General features: G+C 44.4%; 1 protein-coding gene across 1 annotated transcript in view; it reads left to right on the top strand.

Annotated features, from left to right (window-relative positions):
- LOC141009147 (homeobox protein Meis1) overlaps positions 1-20,383 on the top strand; it is an 83,608-nt gene that overhangs the window by 41,102 nt on the left and 22,123 nt on the right. Inside the window, exon 9 of the mRNA XM_073481593.1 lies at positions 17,905-17,981. Coding sequence (XP_073337694.1) covers positions 17,905-17,981 — 77 coding nt within the window. The remainder of the gene's footprint in view (positions 1-17,904; positions 17,982-20,383) is intronic.

The following is a 20,383-nucleotide window of genomic DNA, read 5'->3' as shown; positions in this document are numbered from 1 at the left end:
CTCAGGTTTTTTTCCCTGATTCAAATAATTTATCAATTCGCAGTCCAGACTGATATCAGGCTAGGTTTATGTCCAAAAGTTAACATTTTTAAAAATATTAAAAATGAATATAGAAAACCAGTAAACAGGGTATGTATTGCTTGAAGTTTGGGTGAAATTAAAAAATTCAAACAAGACATTAAATCTGCATCATATATGGAGTTCACATGTAAAGCTGGAAGTATTGATACTGATTATATTGTTAAAACTGTTTTTATTGAGTCAAAGTCCTGATTACATCTTGAATCTAGTGCTATGTTGAGGAAATATGTTTCAAAACTAACTCCAGCCAGCATTGCGTCACACACATTCTGCCTATGTCAGGAGTTTGTGGAGAACACGATACAGCTCTGCTGAGTGGGTGTTGGTTTGAATTGCACAAGCCCACAGAGAGGATTCTGGGTAAAGTAATTTTGTTGTTGGATTATGGATAATGCATGGGGCTCCACTTTTTATTTATTTGTAGCCTGTTGTTGATGTTGACGGTATGCAGCGTGCAGCGTCCTCTCCTGCTTCCAACACCGTTAATGGCGAGCTGAAGTTTCATTGTGTGGCATGTGGCAGAGACTCATGGTGTATATCTGTGTACTCACACATCACACCAGGCTCCTTTTCCTTTTTGTTTCTCTTCTCGATCTCCCCTTTCCATCTGACCCTCACCACCTCCTTCACAAACTTCTCCATCACCCTGCACACACGAACACATCATCATCATCACACATACACACTAACCTCTTCCCCCAACTCCCTGACCTCAACCCATACACCCACTGAAACCTTCGGGGCTACAGAGGAAAGGTGTTTGAAACATACACACATCCTGTCTGTGGAAATACTAGTCCAGCGCACACTCGCAGCAACACACCTACTGTGTCATATTACACCATGAGTTGGGCTTATGGGAGGCTTCTGCTCTGTTAGATCTCAAACAGTGGGAAGGATATAAGTGAGTGTCAAGGGAGCGAGGGAGAGGAGAAGAAGAAGCGGAGGAGAAGGCGAGGAGGTGGAGAGGGGATAAGGAGGATCCATCAGACTTCTCTGTCTTCCAGGCGAAAGAGAAAGAGAGACTAAAGCGTGCACACGAGAGGGCACACAATGGCACACAGGGTAGGTTGTTACGGCACAAAGCAGAGAGAAGTGCAAACAGAGCTTCAGAACTGTGAAGTTGATGGAAAAATCCCATTCAATATGTTTACTCTCTTTAGTAAGCAAAATAGAAAATGAAACCCAGCGCTGTTTATGGGAAATGTGGTCTTAATCTTGAGAAACACTGGCATTAACAATACCACTGGTGTCAGATAAATGCTCGCAGTGGTCTCATTTGTTTACACTAATCATTCTTCAGTGTCACCAATAATTTAATCAGCATATGCCCGTGTTTAAAAACTGCTACACGGAGCACCTCTAATGGAAGAACATTTACAGTATCTCTTACGCTGGCAGCTTGTCTCTCATAAACATGGACAGCTGATCCAGGCTCATCCACGGCATCATCAGCTGGCCGGCCTTTGTCTCACAGGGGGATGGAGGATGTGAGTCTGGCCCCTTAGAGATAGACACAATGCCAATTAGGCACAGACAGACGCGTGCATGCACACACGTACACACACACGGCAGAGTTTGGATCTGTTATTTCTCAATATGCAGTGGAGAGACAGTGAGGCATAATGCAACATAAGAGAGTGGAAAAGAAGTTTGGATACCCACCTTGGTGTGTTTTCTGTTATTCGCCCTCACACTTGGACCCTCAGGGGAGCTCCCATTGTACCGGAGCGGAAGGGGAAGGTGGGTGGCAGTCTCAGGCTGCAAGTGCACCAGCAGGGTAGGTGGTAGGTGGCATTCAAATGTTTTTTTAAGGGTTGTTTTGAAGATATTTCTGCATCTCTGCTCATGTATCCATCAAGGATTTGCTAATTTTCACTGCCTCGTTCTCGCAGGAAAACCGAGACTGTGTTTGTTATTAGTGTGGACACCTTCAGTCGTCGTTCCCTAGATATCTGGTGTTATTATTACCAGTGTCAGAGCTCTCGCATGATGGTTGCACTGACAGATAGAGCAGTGGTATTGAATTTGTGACGATGACGACAGTCGCAGCCCGCCGAGTTCTCTCCAACACACCCAATGAGCTCATATGTTGTCGACAGCACTTGTGGGACAAGTTTCATCGGAAGAATTTGGCTGCCCTGACTTGGAGAGACTACAAAACATTAGCGTTTACCGCCTGTCACCAATGGGCGAACCACGCTGCCTGCTGCCAACTTGACATGCAGCTGTAAACTTGGTGGGGAACCAAAATAAAGGTGAGGGGAGGGCTTTCCGCTCTCGTTCTCATCTCATTTTGGTGTTGACGTTCTTAATTTAACATATGTCGCGACTACTAGCAGAAACAATCTCCAAAAATACATTTTTTCCAACGGACAAACTCACCTTTATAACACCAATGAGGATATGTTTAAACTTGTATACCTGTAGAGAGTTTTTGTGAAATAATAATAAAAAAGCAGAAATAATTGAAGTCGTAGAATCAATTCCAAACTGGTTGCAAAACTGTCTGAAGCTCCTCGCTGCTTTGTGTAACAAGCAAAAAGAGACGAGCCTTTAGAGTCAGACGCAGTACCCAATCTCTTTACTCCATCCCTCATATTGTGCACTTGGATACCCAGCCGCCCCCACCCTCCTCCCCGCGCCCCTCCTTCCTCACAAACGGTATTTTCTTGTTTAATTTAACAAGAAATGAGTAGTAAATGAAAGCTCAGGCCTCAAATCCCCAACGCGCCCTGTGCTCTGCTCTCCACTCCCCTATGAAAAGGCAATTTGTGAAATTATGTGATAGAGTAATTAGATGGAATTCACCCCCGCCTCCTCACTACACACACCAACCGTATCCCCGTTTAGATTGTTGCCTTGCTAAACTGAAGTAGGTGTGTGTCTGTGTGTGTGTAAATGTGTGTGTGTGTGTGTATAAAAGAAGGGCAGGGGGGTTTTGGCATTCAGAGTGTTAGCATCGGTATATTAGCCTGGCAGACTGGGACACACACTCTCATACACATTATCACTAACACTCTCATTCTGGCTCTCCTCCCCTCCTATTTGTACACAGACTCAGTGTAACGAGGGGCAGCCGTGATCGCAGCTCATAAAAGAAGCCAACCCGCAAACCCTCAATGAGCTGCTTTTTTTTCCCTCCTCCTCCTTTCTCCCCTTAAAACGTGTAAAATGCGCAGAGAGAGAGAGCGAGAGTATAAAAAATCCAACTGGAAGGCATAATCCCCCGTTAATACAATTAGAGTCTAATTTAACCGCTCGTGTACGCAGATGTAGCCGAGCTGGGGGAGCCGCCGTTACCCCCCTTGGAAATTTTCTTTTTTTTTCTCGACACAGCAGCGTGCAGCAGGCTTTCTGAGCAGAAACAGGTGTGAAAAGCAATATAATTCATTTCTGCGCTGGCAGAGGAGGCCAGGGGCCTCGCTGTCGTGGGCCCTGGGTGGTGGAAGAATCCAGGCAGGGTGTGCCGGGTGGGAGGAGGGTGAGAGGAGGTGATGGATGGATGGATGGGTAGATGGATAGGCGCATTAATCATTAAAGCCAAGATACTTTCTCCTCGTATCTAAACGACTTGGGATCAAACCGAACAGAGAACGCCAAACTTTTACACCAAATTTGATTTCACTGCTGTAAATTGTTTTAATTTGACTTTATAGTTTTGATTCGTCCGAATGAGATCTAATATTTTTTTACGATGATTATGTTGTGGTGTTATTTGGAGCGCTGGACCAAACTAATGTCACCATGTGGGATAATAAAGTCGATCTGAATCTGAGAAAAAACGGGGCATAGGACAAAAAGTGCTCTCTCTAGGGTGGAGGAGGGTTACTGCGACAGACAACGCTCAACTTTTGGGGATTTTAGTAACAAACAATTGTTGCTTTGACCTAAAAAAAAAGGTGCTTCCGAGGAAATACGCATCAGGAATTGAACAGTTAAAGTCAAGCCTTCTCTTGGTCATAGAGTGACTCAGACTTCTCAGATCCTGAACTTCTCAGCTTAGAGAAAACACAAACCAGATATGTAAAGCCTCGTCCAAACAGCAGAAGTAAGGGGGCGAAAAAAAACTTGTGAGGTCAGAGTTCGCCGTTGCCTCAGATGCCATTAGTCTTCGGCTGTTTATTGCTGGAGCCTGGACATGTCAGCACCCTGACCCGCCACGGCAACACACGCCTGGAAGGCCGTTACCCAACTGGTCCGACCGATTTTGCAAGTGCGAAATCGTCCCCAGTCTTCATTTTAAATTGCTTATCTGAAGTTTTAATTGTGGCCATTTTTTGCCTTTGTTCCACAGTTACACAGAACAAAGAGACATTACTTGCATTCATTCCGGTTGTCCTGTGATTTCTGTCAGACTTGTTTGTTATCCACTGCTCAAAATAAGTTTCTCATGAAAAATAATTTCTATTGATCGTCCAAGGCGCCAGGATGCCTTGGCCATTACTTTGAAGACAAAGGTCAGAAAGACAGATAAATAGGAAAACATCTGCAAACTTTTTTTTTATGCGTCTATATCCATTTTTTCATACACGACAACAAAGGCATAATGTCCATCCTGATACTGTAAAGTAATATAGTGGCCTATGTGGCCTGGTGTCTCCGATTAGGTCTTAATTTAATCTAAGTGGCAGTCAGAATCTGAGGCGCCACCGCATTAGGATTTCAAAGAGGTCCTCAGAGACGCGAGACAGACAGACGGACAGATCTGCCAAGGGCCTGGCATGACACTGTGATGAGACCGGGCGGAAAACAAGAGAACAAGTTAGTCTTATTCTCAGCATTTTTATAGAGTTTCAGATAGTTTATCTCTGGGAATGGATTTGGCTTTGGGCTGTGTGTTTCTGTCTTTGAAGGCTAGTGTTTGTGTAAATGTGTGTGTGTGTGTGTGTGTGTGTGTGTGTTTGTACGAGGGCATTTGGAGGCAAAGGCTTGTCTGTACCAGTTGCAGTGGAGTGGTCGGTGTCAAAGAGGAGGCAGCTGAGTCAACCTGCCCACCCCCCACAATACACACACACACACACACACACTCATACTGTGCCCCAACCCCCACATTACCCCACACCTTGTAATGAAAACATCATCAATTATCCCTCTTGACAGGCCCCAGGGACTAAAGGCAGACAGCTCTCTTTGGGGGCTTCTCTGTGTGGACTGACCCTCACAGATACACAGACTTGCTACTCACACACTTTGCAACCATCTCATGAGTGCATGCGTGTGTTTTTTTCTTCTACTGTGTGTATTAAAAGCTGATAGGCAGATGACCTGTATTTTTCCAGGAGGGTAGATAGCGGTCCATGTTAGGGGTTAGATAGTAAGGCCAGTCCATGTGGTGGAGGTGTCTCTGTATGTGTGAATGGATATGTGTGTGATGTGGGGTTTCTGGGGGTGTAAAAGGGCGAGGAGGGGTAATGGTATAGCCCGGGCAGGGGGAAGCCGTCAGTCCTGACAAGGAGTCCTGAAAGGCCATCTGTTTCATGATTGATGGATGGAATGATGGATGGATGAGTAGATGGATGGAGGGATACAGTATATGGGAGGGAGACTGACACATGGCAGATGTTGGCAGTTTGGAGGATATCTACTGGTTTGCAGAAAAATCGGGGTGATGTTGAAAGTTAGGTGATATTTTTTTGATATTGGTCGATCATGTGCTGAGAACCAACCCACCTTAATGTGTTTCTAAGGAGAGTTTAGTGGTTCGGTGACCGTTTATGGAGGCGTTTACATCCTGCCAAGAGTCTGATGGTGGGAAAAACACTGCATATGTTACATTTTTTTATACGTATATATCTATATAAATATAGAATTGAGTATTATCATGTTAAATGTTAAATTTTGGTCTCATGCTACATGGAAATAATTCGTTTAACTTGTTTGACTCTTCAGTGAACATTTTACACCAAAGAAGCAGTCCAACCCAACACCTTCAGGCTCGTGTGTGCTCGGATAGCGATTTTCTTTTCTTTTCATGTGTAAGTCAGGTCTTTCACAAAGTCCCTTTACATTTCTGTCAATCCTTTATTTCAGCTTTTTTCTCCCACTTTCTCTTCCCTGCTTCTTGTATCGTTTTACCCCGCTTTTTAAAAGCCCTCAAGGGCAGTTAACTTTTAATTCATGTCCCCTTTGAACTTTTCCAAAATGTCTGCCACAGATCTAGACCCAAAGCGAGCATGTGTGTGTGAGTGTGTTGATCTGGCCTCAGTCAAGGGGGCGGTCGGTGTGTTTCCTTGAGAACGTGAGAACTTTACAGACCCTCAAGGTCGGTCAGTAGCACTGGAGGGGATCACCAGTCGCAAGACATCTTACACGGCTCCCAAGAATACACACACACACACACACACACACACACACGAACAAGCCTCTTTTTAATTTCTGTTTTATTACAAATTATATTTTTTACAAATGGCTTTTTAACATGACTTGCCAAGTGAGAAAATGTTTTATACAAAATCTTATTTTGGCTCAGTGGTTGTTTTTTAATAATGTTTTAAAATTTAACATGTTTAAATGCTTAAACATCAAAGTGAGAGGAAATTTAATCTTCCTCTCTTAATTTCTCAATTATCTCATCACTATTATTACCATCTTCCTCGTCTTTTTTGCTTCGCCGTCCTTCTTCTTTCCTTCGCCCCTCCCCCCACTCCCTCATACAATTTCATAGTTGGGAAACTATGAAACAGTTCAGTGTGTGGTTTCATTGTTGTACGTCTGAGTGATTGATGGCTTCATGCTGAAGCTGTGTTTCACACTCGTTCTATTTTTCATTATCAGCTGTATGCGATAAGTGTGTGTGTGTGTGTGCGTGCGTGGATGTGTGTGTCTCCAGCTTGAACAAAGGCCCAATAACTCGGATGTGTGAAATCATTCTTGGTTTGGTACCCACTAATCAGTTTACGATGATTTGCAAATCCGAAGAAGAGGCCCACTCTGAGGCCTCAGACACACACAAACACGCTCAGATGTAAACACACACACACACACACACACATGCACAGGCCCACAGCAGTGACGTCAGTGGCTGGGTGGGGTGTGGAGTTCCCCACCATCACTGTGGTATTTATTGGAGAGTGAGTGGCAAGTTGTCGTGTGGAAGAGTCAGGGAAAAATATTGTCATACGTCTGTGGTTAGCTTGATGGAAAGATCCTATCCGACGCTTATAGATTAGCAATGTTAGCGGTTTAGCCTCTAAGTCATTTCCTTTTTTTTTTGTTTAAAACTCCTTAAGTGAAGCTTTGGCAGTAAAGTTGTGGACCACCTCTCAAGAAACTGAGTTTAGCATGGACTCTTTGTGTAGCATGATTTTGTTCAGCCAGTCATATATTAAATCTGCTAAGTGTGAAATCACATTAGCGCTAGCTGTTAGCCATTATCCATTAGGCTGTGTTTGGTGATCCAGAGGATTGTGGGATCTTTTCTGGCTGGAGTCAGCAGCTCAATACCTTTTACTTACAGCAACTGCAGCAGCCTGCCCTAGATACATTTGGTGTGTGTGTGTGTGTGTGTGTGTGTGATTGCATATGCAGTTGTGCTATTATTTGTTCGTGTCAGCTTCACGTCTCCTGTGTGAGTGCTGTGTGTGTGTGCGCGCGCGTCTTTGTGTCTCATTCCATGCGTGTGCTCGATGGATCCTGTGGCTTTGCCGTCGTGGTAATCAGTTTGCGCGTTGGCTGAACTAATTTATCAATTCAGTTCCTCCCACTTGTATTCTCTCCCATGCGTGAACCCGCTCTCTCTTTCCCCTACACTCTGTCTCTGTCTCAGACAAAACACTTCTTTCTGACAAACCATAAGGGTTTCCTATCTTTTATGCATGCCTCTTCTGCCTCTCTGACTTCTCTCTCCCTCTCCTCTTTTCTTCCATGACTCCCTCTCACTTCTTCTACAACGTACAGCTGCGTTGCCTTACATGTTAATGGCCTTGAACCATGATATCATAGCAATATTGGTGCACTTGAGCTCTTTCAAAGGCATTGGGGAGAGAGCTATGATTTATAGATGAGATCTCTTGTGATATCTATCCATAACTCATCATTTTACACCTTCTTGTCTCGTAATTTTATGATTAAAGTTTTCTGCTGAAAACACTGTAAGGCTCATGAAGCACCGGAGGCAGGTGCTACGGGAAGGTATGACCACAGGCTGGTAGTGTGCTGACCCAGGGTGCCCCCGTGGAGCGGGGCGGTCAAGTGTGTGCATCTGTGACACACACACACACACACACACACACACACACACACACACACACACACACACACACACACACACACACACACACACAGTACAGGTATGCTGGTGTGTACATTTGTGTGTCACGATGTGTGTATTTGTGTGTGTGTCCAGTGAAGTGAGAGAAATCATAGCTAGTGAACCAGGTGGTGAATGCAGACAGGCAATAACTCATGGTAGAGGAGTCGAACAGAGCTGAGGGCTCGGAGAGGAGATGTGGTGGGAAAAACCCACACCAGCGCACACACCTCCATTTTTCTCACTTCTCACTATCTTGTCTTTCTTGTTCTTCGTCTCCCCCCTCTTTCACAGATGTTTATGTTCCTCCATATTTCGTTCCCTCTCTTCCAACACACTCTCTCACACCGTATATCTTTCATTTTGCATACATGTCATCTTTTTCTCCCTTTTTCCCTTTTCTTCCGCTCTCTCTGAAGCCGCACCGTCGTAGTGTTAGCAACGGCAGGCGGGGAAGTGAACAGGGCTGAGGGTGCTGCTCACTTGTTTGTTACGACAGATTAAGTCATTGATTTGTAAAAGCGGTGCACTGATGGAGAAGGCCCTCCGCCGCTGAAGACGAGGAGGGTGAGAGAAAGCGGAAGAGGGAGACGGAGGGGACGCATTTGGCTGAGGAGAAAACAGGCGAGGATATTAAAATCGAACATGAGAGGTAACGGTAAAGAGGGGATTTAAGTGGAGGTGGAAGAAAAAAGGGGGGAGAAAAGGAGGAGGCAGCATGAGATAGTTAAGAAAAATGCTAAATATAGAACAGAGGGGGCAGAGACGGGGGAGAAAGATACGGAGATAGAGGCAGGAGGGAGGGGTGTATCCGTAGTTTGAATGACAGAGATGTCAGAGAAAGACAGAGGAGTGCGAGAGAATGGCTGTGTCCTCCTTCTTTCTTAGACTTTGCCGCTCCAAAGAGCATAAGGGAGCAATTGTGAAATACCCTCACCTAGTTTCAGCACACCCCCAACCCAGGTTCTCTTCACCCCCCCGGGGGCCAACGGTGAGTTTCTAATTAAAACGTCAGGGGCAAAAGGGTAATTATGATAATAACATAATAATATCGCAGGGGTTATTAGAATGTTCTGTGGTCCCCAAATTGCTTCCTCGGAGAGATCGGATTTCAGTGGCATTACGTAAAGTCAAATTTCCTTGAAAGTCAGGTGAAATGAAATGGATTCCCCCATGGTCGTGGTGCAATCTGAGAATATGATTCCCTCTTGTATGTCAGAGACACTGAGTCTAAAAAAAGCCCTTCAGTTTTCTCACTACAATGACATATATCCACACACACACCCCCTCCTCACTTACTTCCAGCCTCAATTAAGTTAGACGAGTTTGTGTGATTAGCTTGTGTGCTCGTTAATTTAATAGTTTTTGTTTGTTGCTGTGAACCCTGCCGCTCTCTGCAACCCCCGTGTAACGAGCTCTGTGTATTGTATCTGTGTGTAACAACAGAACATTTGTTTTTAAGCCTAGAGATCACTGTTAGAGTGCTAGCTCCAAGCACTGTAGCTTGGAGCTAGCATGCTGGCGCTCCGAGGGGCTTCCCGCTGTTTTCGCTCAGCGTTCTGCGGTACCTGACTGGGATGAGGCTTTGTGGATCCCTCCTACTCTTCATTTACACACCCCTCCATCCCAGGCAGCCCTGAGGCAGCCCACCTCCAGCTGTGGCTGCCGTTCACTGCGCCGCTTGGTGCAAGTACCGATTGCTTTGGAGTGCCTCCCCTCGCTCAAATAGGCAGTAATTACGGGCTTAAAGAGGTTTAGTGGTCCAGCAAACTACATAATCACCCCCTGAATTAGCCCTAGCTCATCAGCCTCAGTCCAACGAGCAGCGCTTACCACTAGCACTAGCTAGCATGCTGCACCCCCTTCCCTTTATTGCACAGAGGGAAGCACAGCAGCAGGTGTTGTGCAACATCCGGCCCCCTTAATAAATTTAGCCTCCCCTGAGCTGGAATAGGGAGGACTAATGAAGCACGCCCTCGCTCTTAGTGAAAGCAACCAGCGAGTACAGACACCACACATACAGCACACAATATAAGATGCTTTCCATCACCAGCAACAGACCTCACCCTTTACATTCTGCGTTAAACCCAACAATATGGCACTTTGTTAAGACTTGAGACTTGGTCATGTGCATACATGCTATAAGCTTCAGTGTACACATGTAGAGACCCACCCAACTGTAGAGCACACGGATCGTTGTTCACGCCCTGCAGCACAGCAGGAGCAGCTCCAGCACCGGCTGCTGCCCTGCATTATCTTATGTGCCCTTAGAGTTTTAGGAAGACGGTGTGCGATGCTAATCATCAATTATTATAGTTGAGAAGATGGTAATGCTGTACATTGTCTAATCCACTTTGTACTAGAGCTTTAATGACATACTTTTCACCCTTTGCTTCGCTAACTAGATTTATCTCATTCCCATAGGCAACAGTGCTGTGAGATTTCCCTAAATCAACAAAAGCTGTTTTTTGAGGGAGAAATGCTCATTAATGAATGAAAGGCACAAGAACATCTGTTTTTTTTCTTTATCTCCAGAAGAAATGGAGAGATTTGATGACAAAAACAGTTTGAATGGGGGTTTCTTTGCCATTTCGGGGTGTATATATCGAGGAAAAAAAAAATCGAGGTGAATTATTCATGCTACAAGCACAGAGTTGGTTTACTGTAGTCCAACGCCATAAAAGAGGCTTTTTTTGCGCATTAAAGCGCTAAGATGGGGGGGTGGGGGGCGTTTATTTTGTGCAGACATTAGAGAGGGCACTGGGAAACTCATCCTGTAGTTAGTTCATTTTGACTCTCTCAAAAGATCTGTTTTTGCTCTGTTTTGTTATTTTGCATTGGAGCAGCCTGAATCAGAGGAAATTAGGTTAGGGGTGCTTTGTTTTTTTTTCTGTTGTTGTTTTGTTCGCTCTCACTCTCTTTTCTGTTTTTTTTCTTTTCTTTAATCCCCCCTTTCTCCCAGAGCCAGCTTTGTTGCTGGGTCCCTGCTCCCTAATGAAGTCAAAGGGATGTCAGTCGATGCCACCTACACAGAGAGGAATTTGAAATGGCGTAGCTTTTCACAGCGCAGCGTGAGCGCACACACACAGGATGAAACTTCCACTGAATGAGCACCAAAATTTCTGAAATTGGAAGCTTGTTGTATGAGATACACCAGACTTACAGTTTGGACCGCTTGTTTTATAGTCTGCTTGTGCTCATGGTTCTGGGCATTTGTTGTTAGCATAACAATGTGCTCGCCTCCCCAAATATTCAAGGTAATCTCATACACGTCTGGCAGTGGCAAGGCTACATTTCCAGTAAACTGTGTGTTCCTGAATGTAAGTGTGTGTGTGTGTGTGTGTGTGTGTGTGTGTGTGTGTGTGTGTGTGTGTGTGTGTTAGACAGTTTGGTATGATACTCTGATGCCCTTCTAGCCAAAAAGGCCCCTGGATTAGCCGTCAGGCATTCCTGATGGGCAGCTCGGTTTCCACAGAGATTTGACCTGGGACCAGTGAGGGGAACAGACCCGGTTCTCGCCAAGTCTTTTTACTTATACCTCAACTGGCACATCCAAGTCAATAACCATGCATAATGCTGCTGTAACCTGCCGCAGGTCGTTGGGGTTACTTCTTTTCTAAGTGACTAAAAGTAAATTATTGATAACAGGAAAGTGCGGCAGGGTAAATTGCTGCATATCAAAAAGCTGTTTACTGTGATTCATTGCATTTTCTGGCATCCTTGTGCCTTGTGGCAAACCCCAACCATCTGGTGGTAAAGTAAGCTATCTCAAAATACCATTGACCCATGTCATTTATGCACAGATTGTGCAGTGTCATGGCCTCTTTTTTGAGGGACATCACATGACTGTGACAACATATGATTTCCCTCTCTCTTATTCCTCCCTCCATCCTGTTTCATGGCAGCAGTTTTATAAAGCTAATGTGGCGTGTCAAGCCTTTTTAATGGGATGCACAGAAGCTTGGGAAGCGCAGCTTTAAATAGCAATATATGCAATGATAACACTATAATGCTAATGGCTAAGGAAGGACTGAGAGGACTGTGGCTGCAGTGAATTGGTTAACAAGGATGGAATCGCAACTCTGACATGGAGATGTGTGAGAAGAGGGCAAAGCACGAAAACGTGTAAAGGTTGAGTTTTACTATCGTATTTATAGTGTTGTTTCATCAATGTTTATGTCACTTTTAAAGGGTGGATAACCTGTGTTTGAGCCAAAGCCAAATTAGAAGTAAAAAGACAAAGTGAGGGGAAGAGACAGCCAGAGAGAGAGAGAGGGGGAAGAGACAGGAAAGACGACTGGTTTTGCTGAGGAGGCGCGATGAAGAGAAGGGAGAACAGCAGCGAGATAAAAGACATTTCTGGAATAGCCCTCCCCTCGTGGTAGAGCGGAGCATCCCCGACAAAAGAGTGACTCAGACTCTTGCTCTTTGTTCCTTTTCCTACTTTCTCTTATTGCTCCTGAGAGACTATGGTGAGGCTTCGTACGCTTTTCAAGTTGCAAAAATAAAAAAAAATTAGAGTGGCATGACCTTTAGAAAGTTGGTACTTAAAGTTTTTGGTGCGTTGTTGCTGTTGCAGATGAGATTAAGGTTTTTGTTGGGGGACAGTTTGTCCTGTAAAGGTTAATGGTTCGGCCTAGCAGTAGCCACGTGGCTCGTCAAAGTCACATTGAGCGTACTGTAAGCCATTCTGCCTTCAGGTTTCTCAAACATAAATTAAAAAGCAGAGCAGGGAATCGAATCATTACGTTGATACAACTCAATATTTTTGGTAATATGACTACTTAAAGTAGAAAAGGTAAGATGAAAATAAGAAAATATTCTGCAGAGCCTAATTATCATCCAAAGCTGATGAAGCATAATTTGAAATAATTTTATTAAGCGTAGAAATTTTTACAGCGAGTCTTGTCGCGCTGCTAACTGTAATGGTTGCCATTTTTAAATAGTTTTCTCCAGGGTTAGGCGTGGGACAAAGGGAGTAAAGCAGGGTCTTGAGGAATATTTATGCTCTTATCTCTTCGTTAAACCCTCGGGGCTCCAGATATCATTTTCCATGTCTCCTCCTCTGCCTTCTTCTCCCCCTCTTCCTCTCTCTTTCCTCCTCTCCTCCGTCTGTCTATCCCCCCTCTTGTTCTTGTCTGAGGGGGTCAGAGAGGAAGACGGTCAGACAGGGAGTCGATGTTACTGATGCTCTGTTACTCACCCACACAGACATCTGCACGCCAACACACACACATACATGACCACGCACAGCTGAACTCACTTGTCGGGCCAAGCGAACTCGCTGGTTCAAATGAGAACAAACACACACACGCACATAAACACACTTAATGTCTGCGCTGCGATGAACTCGCTAATACGAACACACTCCAGCAAAGAAGCATCGACTCAAATGGACACATGCACGCACACACCCACGCATGCACACTCGGATTGATAAGACTCACAGAGGAGAGAAGCAAAAACACACACACACCCCTCCTGGCACCCACATGCAGAGCCCAGCGGAGAGCGGCGAGCAGGGTGGAAATTCTCATGAAAGGAGTTGTATATTTGGAGAAGACATATCATTAAGATAGGCGGAGGGAAGAGGGAAAGGGAGGGAAGGATGCGCAGAAACTTTCCATCTGCTCTTTTAAAGAACATGTTATTGCTTTTCTCACTAAAGGCCTTTCTCTCTCTCTCTCTCTCTCTCTCTCTCCCCCTCAACCCGCTGAACCACAGCCAAAGGCCGTTAAGACACCAGAATCACTCACAGACAATATTAAAACTGGGCGACTTGTTGCTGAGCGAGAAAGTAAATCACAGTGTTTTGACAGATAGGAGCTAATTTGGCGGTTTCGAAAAAAGGAGGACAAAAACAGTTTTGATGCTCTGGCTTTCGGGCCATCTTTTTTCCTGGTAACGCTTCTATTAGGAGTGTCTTATTTTGTACTTGAGAACTCTGGCACATGGAGCACGTTGGAGGTTTAATTAGGGTTAGGAAGACGTTTTTCAGATCCTGCACTTAGGTAAAAGTAGCAGCGCCGCAACGTTAAAAACACTCAATTAGAGGTGAAAGTCCTGCATTCACAAGTTTGTTAAGTAAAAGTTGTGTTATCAGCGAGATTAAAGCATGAAGAGTAGAAGTAGCCACAAAATGGTCCCTGCCGGTGTTGTGTGATCGTACACTCATGCATTATTCTACTCATATTGTAAATGATGGGGGTGGATCTAATTTTGCTCATTTTGATACACTGTTAGGTAATTTTTTTCTGCAACCATTCCAATTACAAAAACCTATAAAAAATTATTTATATTGCACTGCTGGCAGGATGTGTGTTGAGCAGAGCACGGCGAGGCCACCAGGTTCATTTTTCTCCCAGCGCTGCTGTCTGCGATCGAGGTTGCGTGCAAGTCTGCCTGTGTGTGACTAGTTGTGTATAGCATTCTGTCTGCATGTGTGTGCTGGGAAGCTAAAGGAGGGAAGCGCTCAAACAGGGTGTATTTGTGCTGTATTGTGGCCCCTGGCGTGGCCGCAGCCCCCCGATATCACGAGGCAGACACTCCTTTCTCCTCATATCTACGGCATGTAGAATGGACACATTGATCTTCTTCATGTTCAATCAGTTTTGTCTGTTGAGAAGAAAGCCTTAAAAGACATGTTGTTCACATGATGAGCGTCAACACGTCAGCTGGGAGTGTGTGTGGGGTCTATACGTGAAGCGCTCAATGCGTCAAGACATCAGATGACACGAGCCCAAAGAGTAATGAATCCTCACTTTCTGCACGCATGGGCAGGCGAGCCGTGGCCCAGATTTGCAGCTATTTTCATTCTGATATTATCTGATCAGTCCGCAGTATGGTGTGGATACTCAGACACACAGTGTATGAATGGACACACAGTTGATATTCATTGATGTGCGCAACCACACACACATAAAGGCACATAAAAAATGGTTGCAGAACAGAAGTGGACACAAATTTGGCCAGAGGCGACAATGCAATTATAACTTAGCGCATGAAATTAGCCTCCTTGTGTTCCCATTCCCCACAACCAATCACATGGACAAGGGAAGGCTGGGAAAAAATCTGTCTCCTCTCTCTCTGTCGGGTCGTCCCGGCATTAAACACAATCCTGTTCATTATGCGCTGAAAAAACTGTAATGAAAAAATGAAAACGCTGGCGCCGCACAGATTTTGCACGTCTGATTGACTATTAAGTGTGTGTGTTCTTGTTAGACATACTCCATACTGTAAATTTCACAGTGGCCGTATTTGTGGCGCCTATTGTTGGTCACCATAACATGGGAAAGCAACTGAATAAATGTCAGAGGGTGGCCTATTCCTGTCATTTCATTCAGTAAATGGAACAAAAATAAACACAAGGAGCCTCTCTCTCATTTAACTGTGGATTTACAAATTTTTGTGTTATAAAATAAACCGCATAAACCACTCCAAAAGGAGAACATGGTGGAATTAGCTGACAAAGTATGTCTTTTAATTTCACTGTAATGCGACAAAGATGAAGACACTTTTGCAGAATGAATCACTCAGCGATCTGCAATGATTTATTTCTTTCCTAAATGTGTACATAGCATTTTGCTATAAAGTTTCCAGTTAGTCCCTTTCAACAATCTATTCTCTCCCCTCGCTCCCCTGTTGCTCCCTCCTCTCCTCCTCTTTTATGGTGTCCAGCACAGTCCATGTCTTGTCTCGGTCATGAACAGAACATTGTCCTCCACGAACAAGGCTCTGTGCAACTGTGACACCCCCCCCCACCCCCAACTCTAATATAAATCAACAAACTCCCCGAGTTCACATTTATCCAATTTATTCATTTGATATATTTAAACAGGTGTCTGGACTTTAACTGTTCTCAGCTGGCCTCTTGGGGAGGGGCTGCCGTCAATAGTTTATATTTCGACACCGGGCTTGACGTCAGTTTGGGTCATCTTTCCCGAAATTGAACTGTTGTTTATCAGGCATTCATGAATCATGTTTTCTTCAACGTAGGTTATCTTGCATCAGTGCAAATTGTCTTGTTCTGAAGAAATTCACACCAAAAAGTTGATCTCTGTGTGAAAAACGGATTTATATCATATAAATGTAACATTGTTCCTCCCTGTCACTGGCTGATATTTTAGTATTTTAGATTTAAGATGTAAAGTAGCTCAAATGCCTCGCTGTGGTGGCAATGTGTCACTTGGAGGAGATGTATGTTCCTTTTAAGCTGGTTGGTAAAAGGATGAAACCTAAAAGGTTTTTCTGTGCGTTCATGTGCTGTCAGAATTATCGGAAAAATGTTTTTCCAACTGCAAAAATTCACGTGAACGCCCTCTCAAGTCAAGAGAAAATTTTGGTACATGAGTTGCCGAGTTGACATCATATGACGTTGAATCATGGCGGATGAAAGTAAACAGTGTGTTGATGGCAAGAGACGTTTCCCAAAGTCATGTATTGATTAGTTATTGTAACGTTTCCTTTGCGCTGTCTCGTGACTCAAATACTGGAAACAGCTTGTTGTTTAAACACTCTGAGCAGTAAAATCCAAAACTATTTCTTTCTGGCCTCCATGTTGGTCCCACATGACGCATATGAACACACTGAAGTCGGGAAAACAACCTCCCAACTCTGGAAATGGGACCATCTGAGGACTGTGAATGCAGCACAACTGTACTTAAAGCTCAGTGTAGTTTCTGTGTTGTCTCCCTTTAAACCCAGCCACGAACATCGCATTTTGTTACCTTTGGACAGAGAAAGGCTAACTGTGTCCCCCTATTTGCAGTGTTTATGCTAAGCTAAGCTAACCGGTTGCTGGCTGTAGATTAAAATTTAACGGACAGGCGTATTCACAAGTCCTCATTTTTTGATCAAACGAACACATCCTGTTTTACATAGGACCAACGCACGTATCATATACACATAGTAGTACTTCTAAAACACTGGTTTTGTAGACTGAACACAAAGTGCAAAAATGATCACAGCAAAGGAGCAAAACTCAACAGAGTCGTGTTCTTGTACCAGCTGCAGTGAGGATAAAAGCAAACGGCAGCAAAAGACAAGAGATTTTAAATCCTCTTGTCTGTATTCCATCGGGTTAACGTTACATATTCCCCGCTCACTGATTACATATGCAGCGGGGTGAAAGGGGGGCCGTCGACGCGAATATATTTGTGTAAGAGGCTGCCTAATTACCAGAGCTGGTTCTCCACTTCACTTAACTTTCTAATTGGCTTGCCTTTTTGGCTGCCATTAATTACAAGATTTCATATTCCATTAATGATCGGGGGTAGAGAGGCACGTTAATGTGCACACGCTCACACATACTTACAGTATACATCCAGATAGGCAGACACACAGCGCTCATACTGACACCTACGCACCAATGAGCATGAGCACACATCTCATTTTCCACCTCTCATTACGCTGTATGGTTTTGCGTGTGTGTGTGCCTGTGTGTGTGTGTAACCTGTAAGAACGCTGTCTTCACTAAAAGGCACATCAAACCCTTTTTTTTCAACAACAAGAAGCTTCATTAAACAATTTGTGGTCAGCTTTTTGCTCATAGATGTTGTCTTCCTCTCCTGCAGCATCCCTACCCGTCAGAAGAACAGAAGAAACAGCTGGCGCAAGACACAGGTCTCACCATCCTACAAGTGAACAACTGGTAAGTCATTACAGAGTTTACATGCAGTCGATTTCAGGGGTTTGTACCCCGGGGCTATCCAAGTTCTTAATGATTGGAATTAATGCCTCCACTCCACCCCTATTTTCATCCTACACACACACACACACACATGCCACTTACTGAATCATCCTCACCTAAATCAATTCATCTAAAGAGATATGGCCTGGAGTGATTTTCCAAACCAACAGTCTAACTCAGCCCAAAACCTGAGCATCCATGTTAATTAAAAGTCAAAGTACCATCTGAAAACATCCAATAAAATCATCCAACTTGCAAGTTTGGTGATTTTATTGGATGTTTTCCCAGTTATACAAGAATGATTGCTGAAAAAAAGTGCTAGCTCTGAGACTAATTATAGGGTTTTACTTTGACTTATTTTGGGGTTTGTGGGTTTTTGTAGCACCTTTTAGTGTGATTAACATTTGTTTCAATCACGGACTGAACATCTCATTTAGCATTTATTCCCAGTTTATGCACCGAGTATCACTTCATGCTAGCTTAAAGTTCATTTTGCTCGAAGACAATGGCAGCTTTGTCCTCCAGATGACGTTTTTAAAAAACCCATAACTTAAATTGAGTAGCACCCTCACTTTTTGTTATTACGTAATAGTAACATCTTCTCATTATCCTCTGATCGTTATACTGTTAAAATAATTTCATTAGGGTGTCCACTGACCATATATCCTTTTATAACATTATCTAGTTTCATAATGCATTTAGCATTTTGAGCCGTCCTTGTTAGCAAGGAGCTTAGCTTAGAAGTGTGCAGCCCGATTGCTATCCTGCCTTTGCACATTAATGCTTTGTAAGTGCCAACTAGCCTGTTAATTGGGCGTAAGCGTGACTGGCCCGCGCCGTAAAATACGGCTGCTAACTAGCCGTTTTAACCTTAGGTAGCACTGTTAAAGGTAGAAAGGGGCCCTGTGTCCTTGTGCGGCTTGTCTTATCAGAGAGATGGCTATCAGCACATGCTTAGTGTTATTAGCCATGTCTAATTAAAGGGGCTGGAGTCTGGGTAATTGAGGCAGGGTCCGGGCAGAGGGTGTTTGATCTGAGCGGCCCTTAAAATAATCCTTGAAAGTATCAGTCAGTTGCTAGGTACGGGCATGAAAGCGGAGACTGCAGAGAGGCAAAGAGCAGCAGAAGGAGAGAGGGAGAGTTAAAGAGGCAGACGGAGTGAAAAATAGATGAAGAGAAAGAGAGGGAGATAAGGAGAGAGGGAGCGAAGAGATGAGACATGATAAATCCCCATTACCAGCGGTCTAATGATGTTAACATTATTCCCAGCCATTGTTCAATCTCAGACCTCAGAGACAGACAGACGTTAGATTAGGGTATGGTGTATCAGTCTATGGAGAATTCATTTTATACCGGGCCAGAAATAATGCGCGCACACACACACACACACACACATACATGCACACACAGGCAGAAAAAAGGCCTCTTGACCAGAGGGAATCCTGTAGAGGTTATCAAATCACGTGACCCCTCTGAAATCCATGGGGGATCAATTCTTACAGCTGAGATAAAGCCAAGCAGTGTGTGTTCGTGTGTGTGTTGCGTGAGTCAGACAGTCACATGAACAGTAGCTTGGTCACTTGCTCTCATTCTGTTTGTTGTTTTTATTGGTAGGGGGATAGCAACACACCCTCAAGGTGTGTGTGTGTAGTTGTGCATGACCAACACACACTGTGTAAATCGTGGGAGGTTAATCTTAGTTTGTGGAAGATGTTGTTGTGTGTGTGTGTGTGTGTGTTAGTGTGTGTGTGTGTAAGAGAGGGGAACCGGGGGTGGTTAATCTAAGAGGTATTAGCTGTTAAACCCTGCATGCTGGGATCCCGCTGCCCCCTCACATTTCGTTGTATACAAGTGTGTGTGTTTGTGTGTGTGCCTGTGTGTGTGTGTGTGTGTGTGCACGCTTGTCCAGAGGCAAATTTCCATGCAAGGTTGTTTGAGCGAGTGAGCAGTACACTGTAGCATGAAAGGGTGATTGAGAGGGAGAACAATGAAGTGAGCGGACGGGGTGACGGAGGGATGAAGTCGAGAAAAAGAGGAAGATGGAATAAAAGTGGAAGAGGAGAGGTGGAGAGAGAGGACGGCGAAAAGATGACAGATATATGGAGAGAGGGAGAGAGAGAGAGAGAGAGAGAGAGAGAGGTTACGTTAGGGGAACTGCCATTTCGCAGGCGTGTTGTTGTGCTGGTTGGGAAGCCCCGTCATTGGGTGTCTCCATAGCAACCCCCGGTGATGTTACCTCCTGACCCACTGATTTGGTGAAGTCAATTTCCCTAGCTGTGAGTCTGTTTGTCAGTGCTGCTCATGAACACACACACACACATATAAATGCACGCATGTCTAAATTCTGTCAGCACTACACACAC

The sequence above is a fragment of the Pagrus major genome, chromosome 15, assembly GCF_040436345.1.
Source record: "Pagrus major chromosome 15, Pma_NU_1.0".
NCBI classification, from domain to species: domain Eukaryota; kingdom Metazoa; phylum Chordata; class Actinopteri; order Spariformes; family Sparidae; genus Pagrus; species Pagrus major.
The sequence above is the reverse complement of the archived record's forward strand: the minus strand, read 5'-3'. Positions and strand labels throughout refer to the sequence as shown.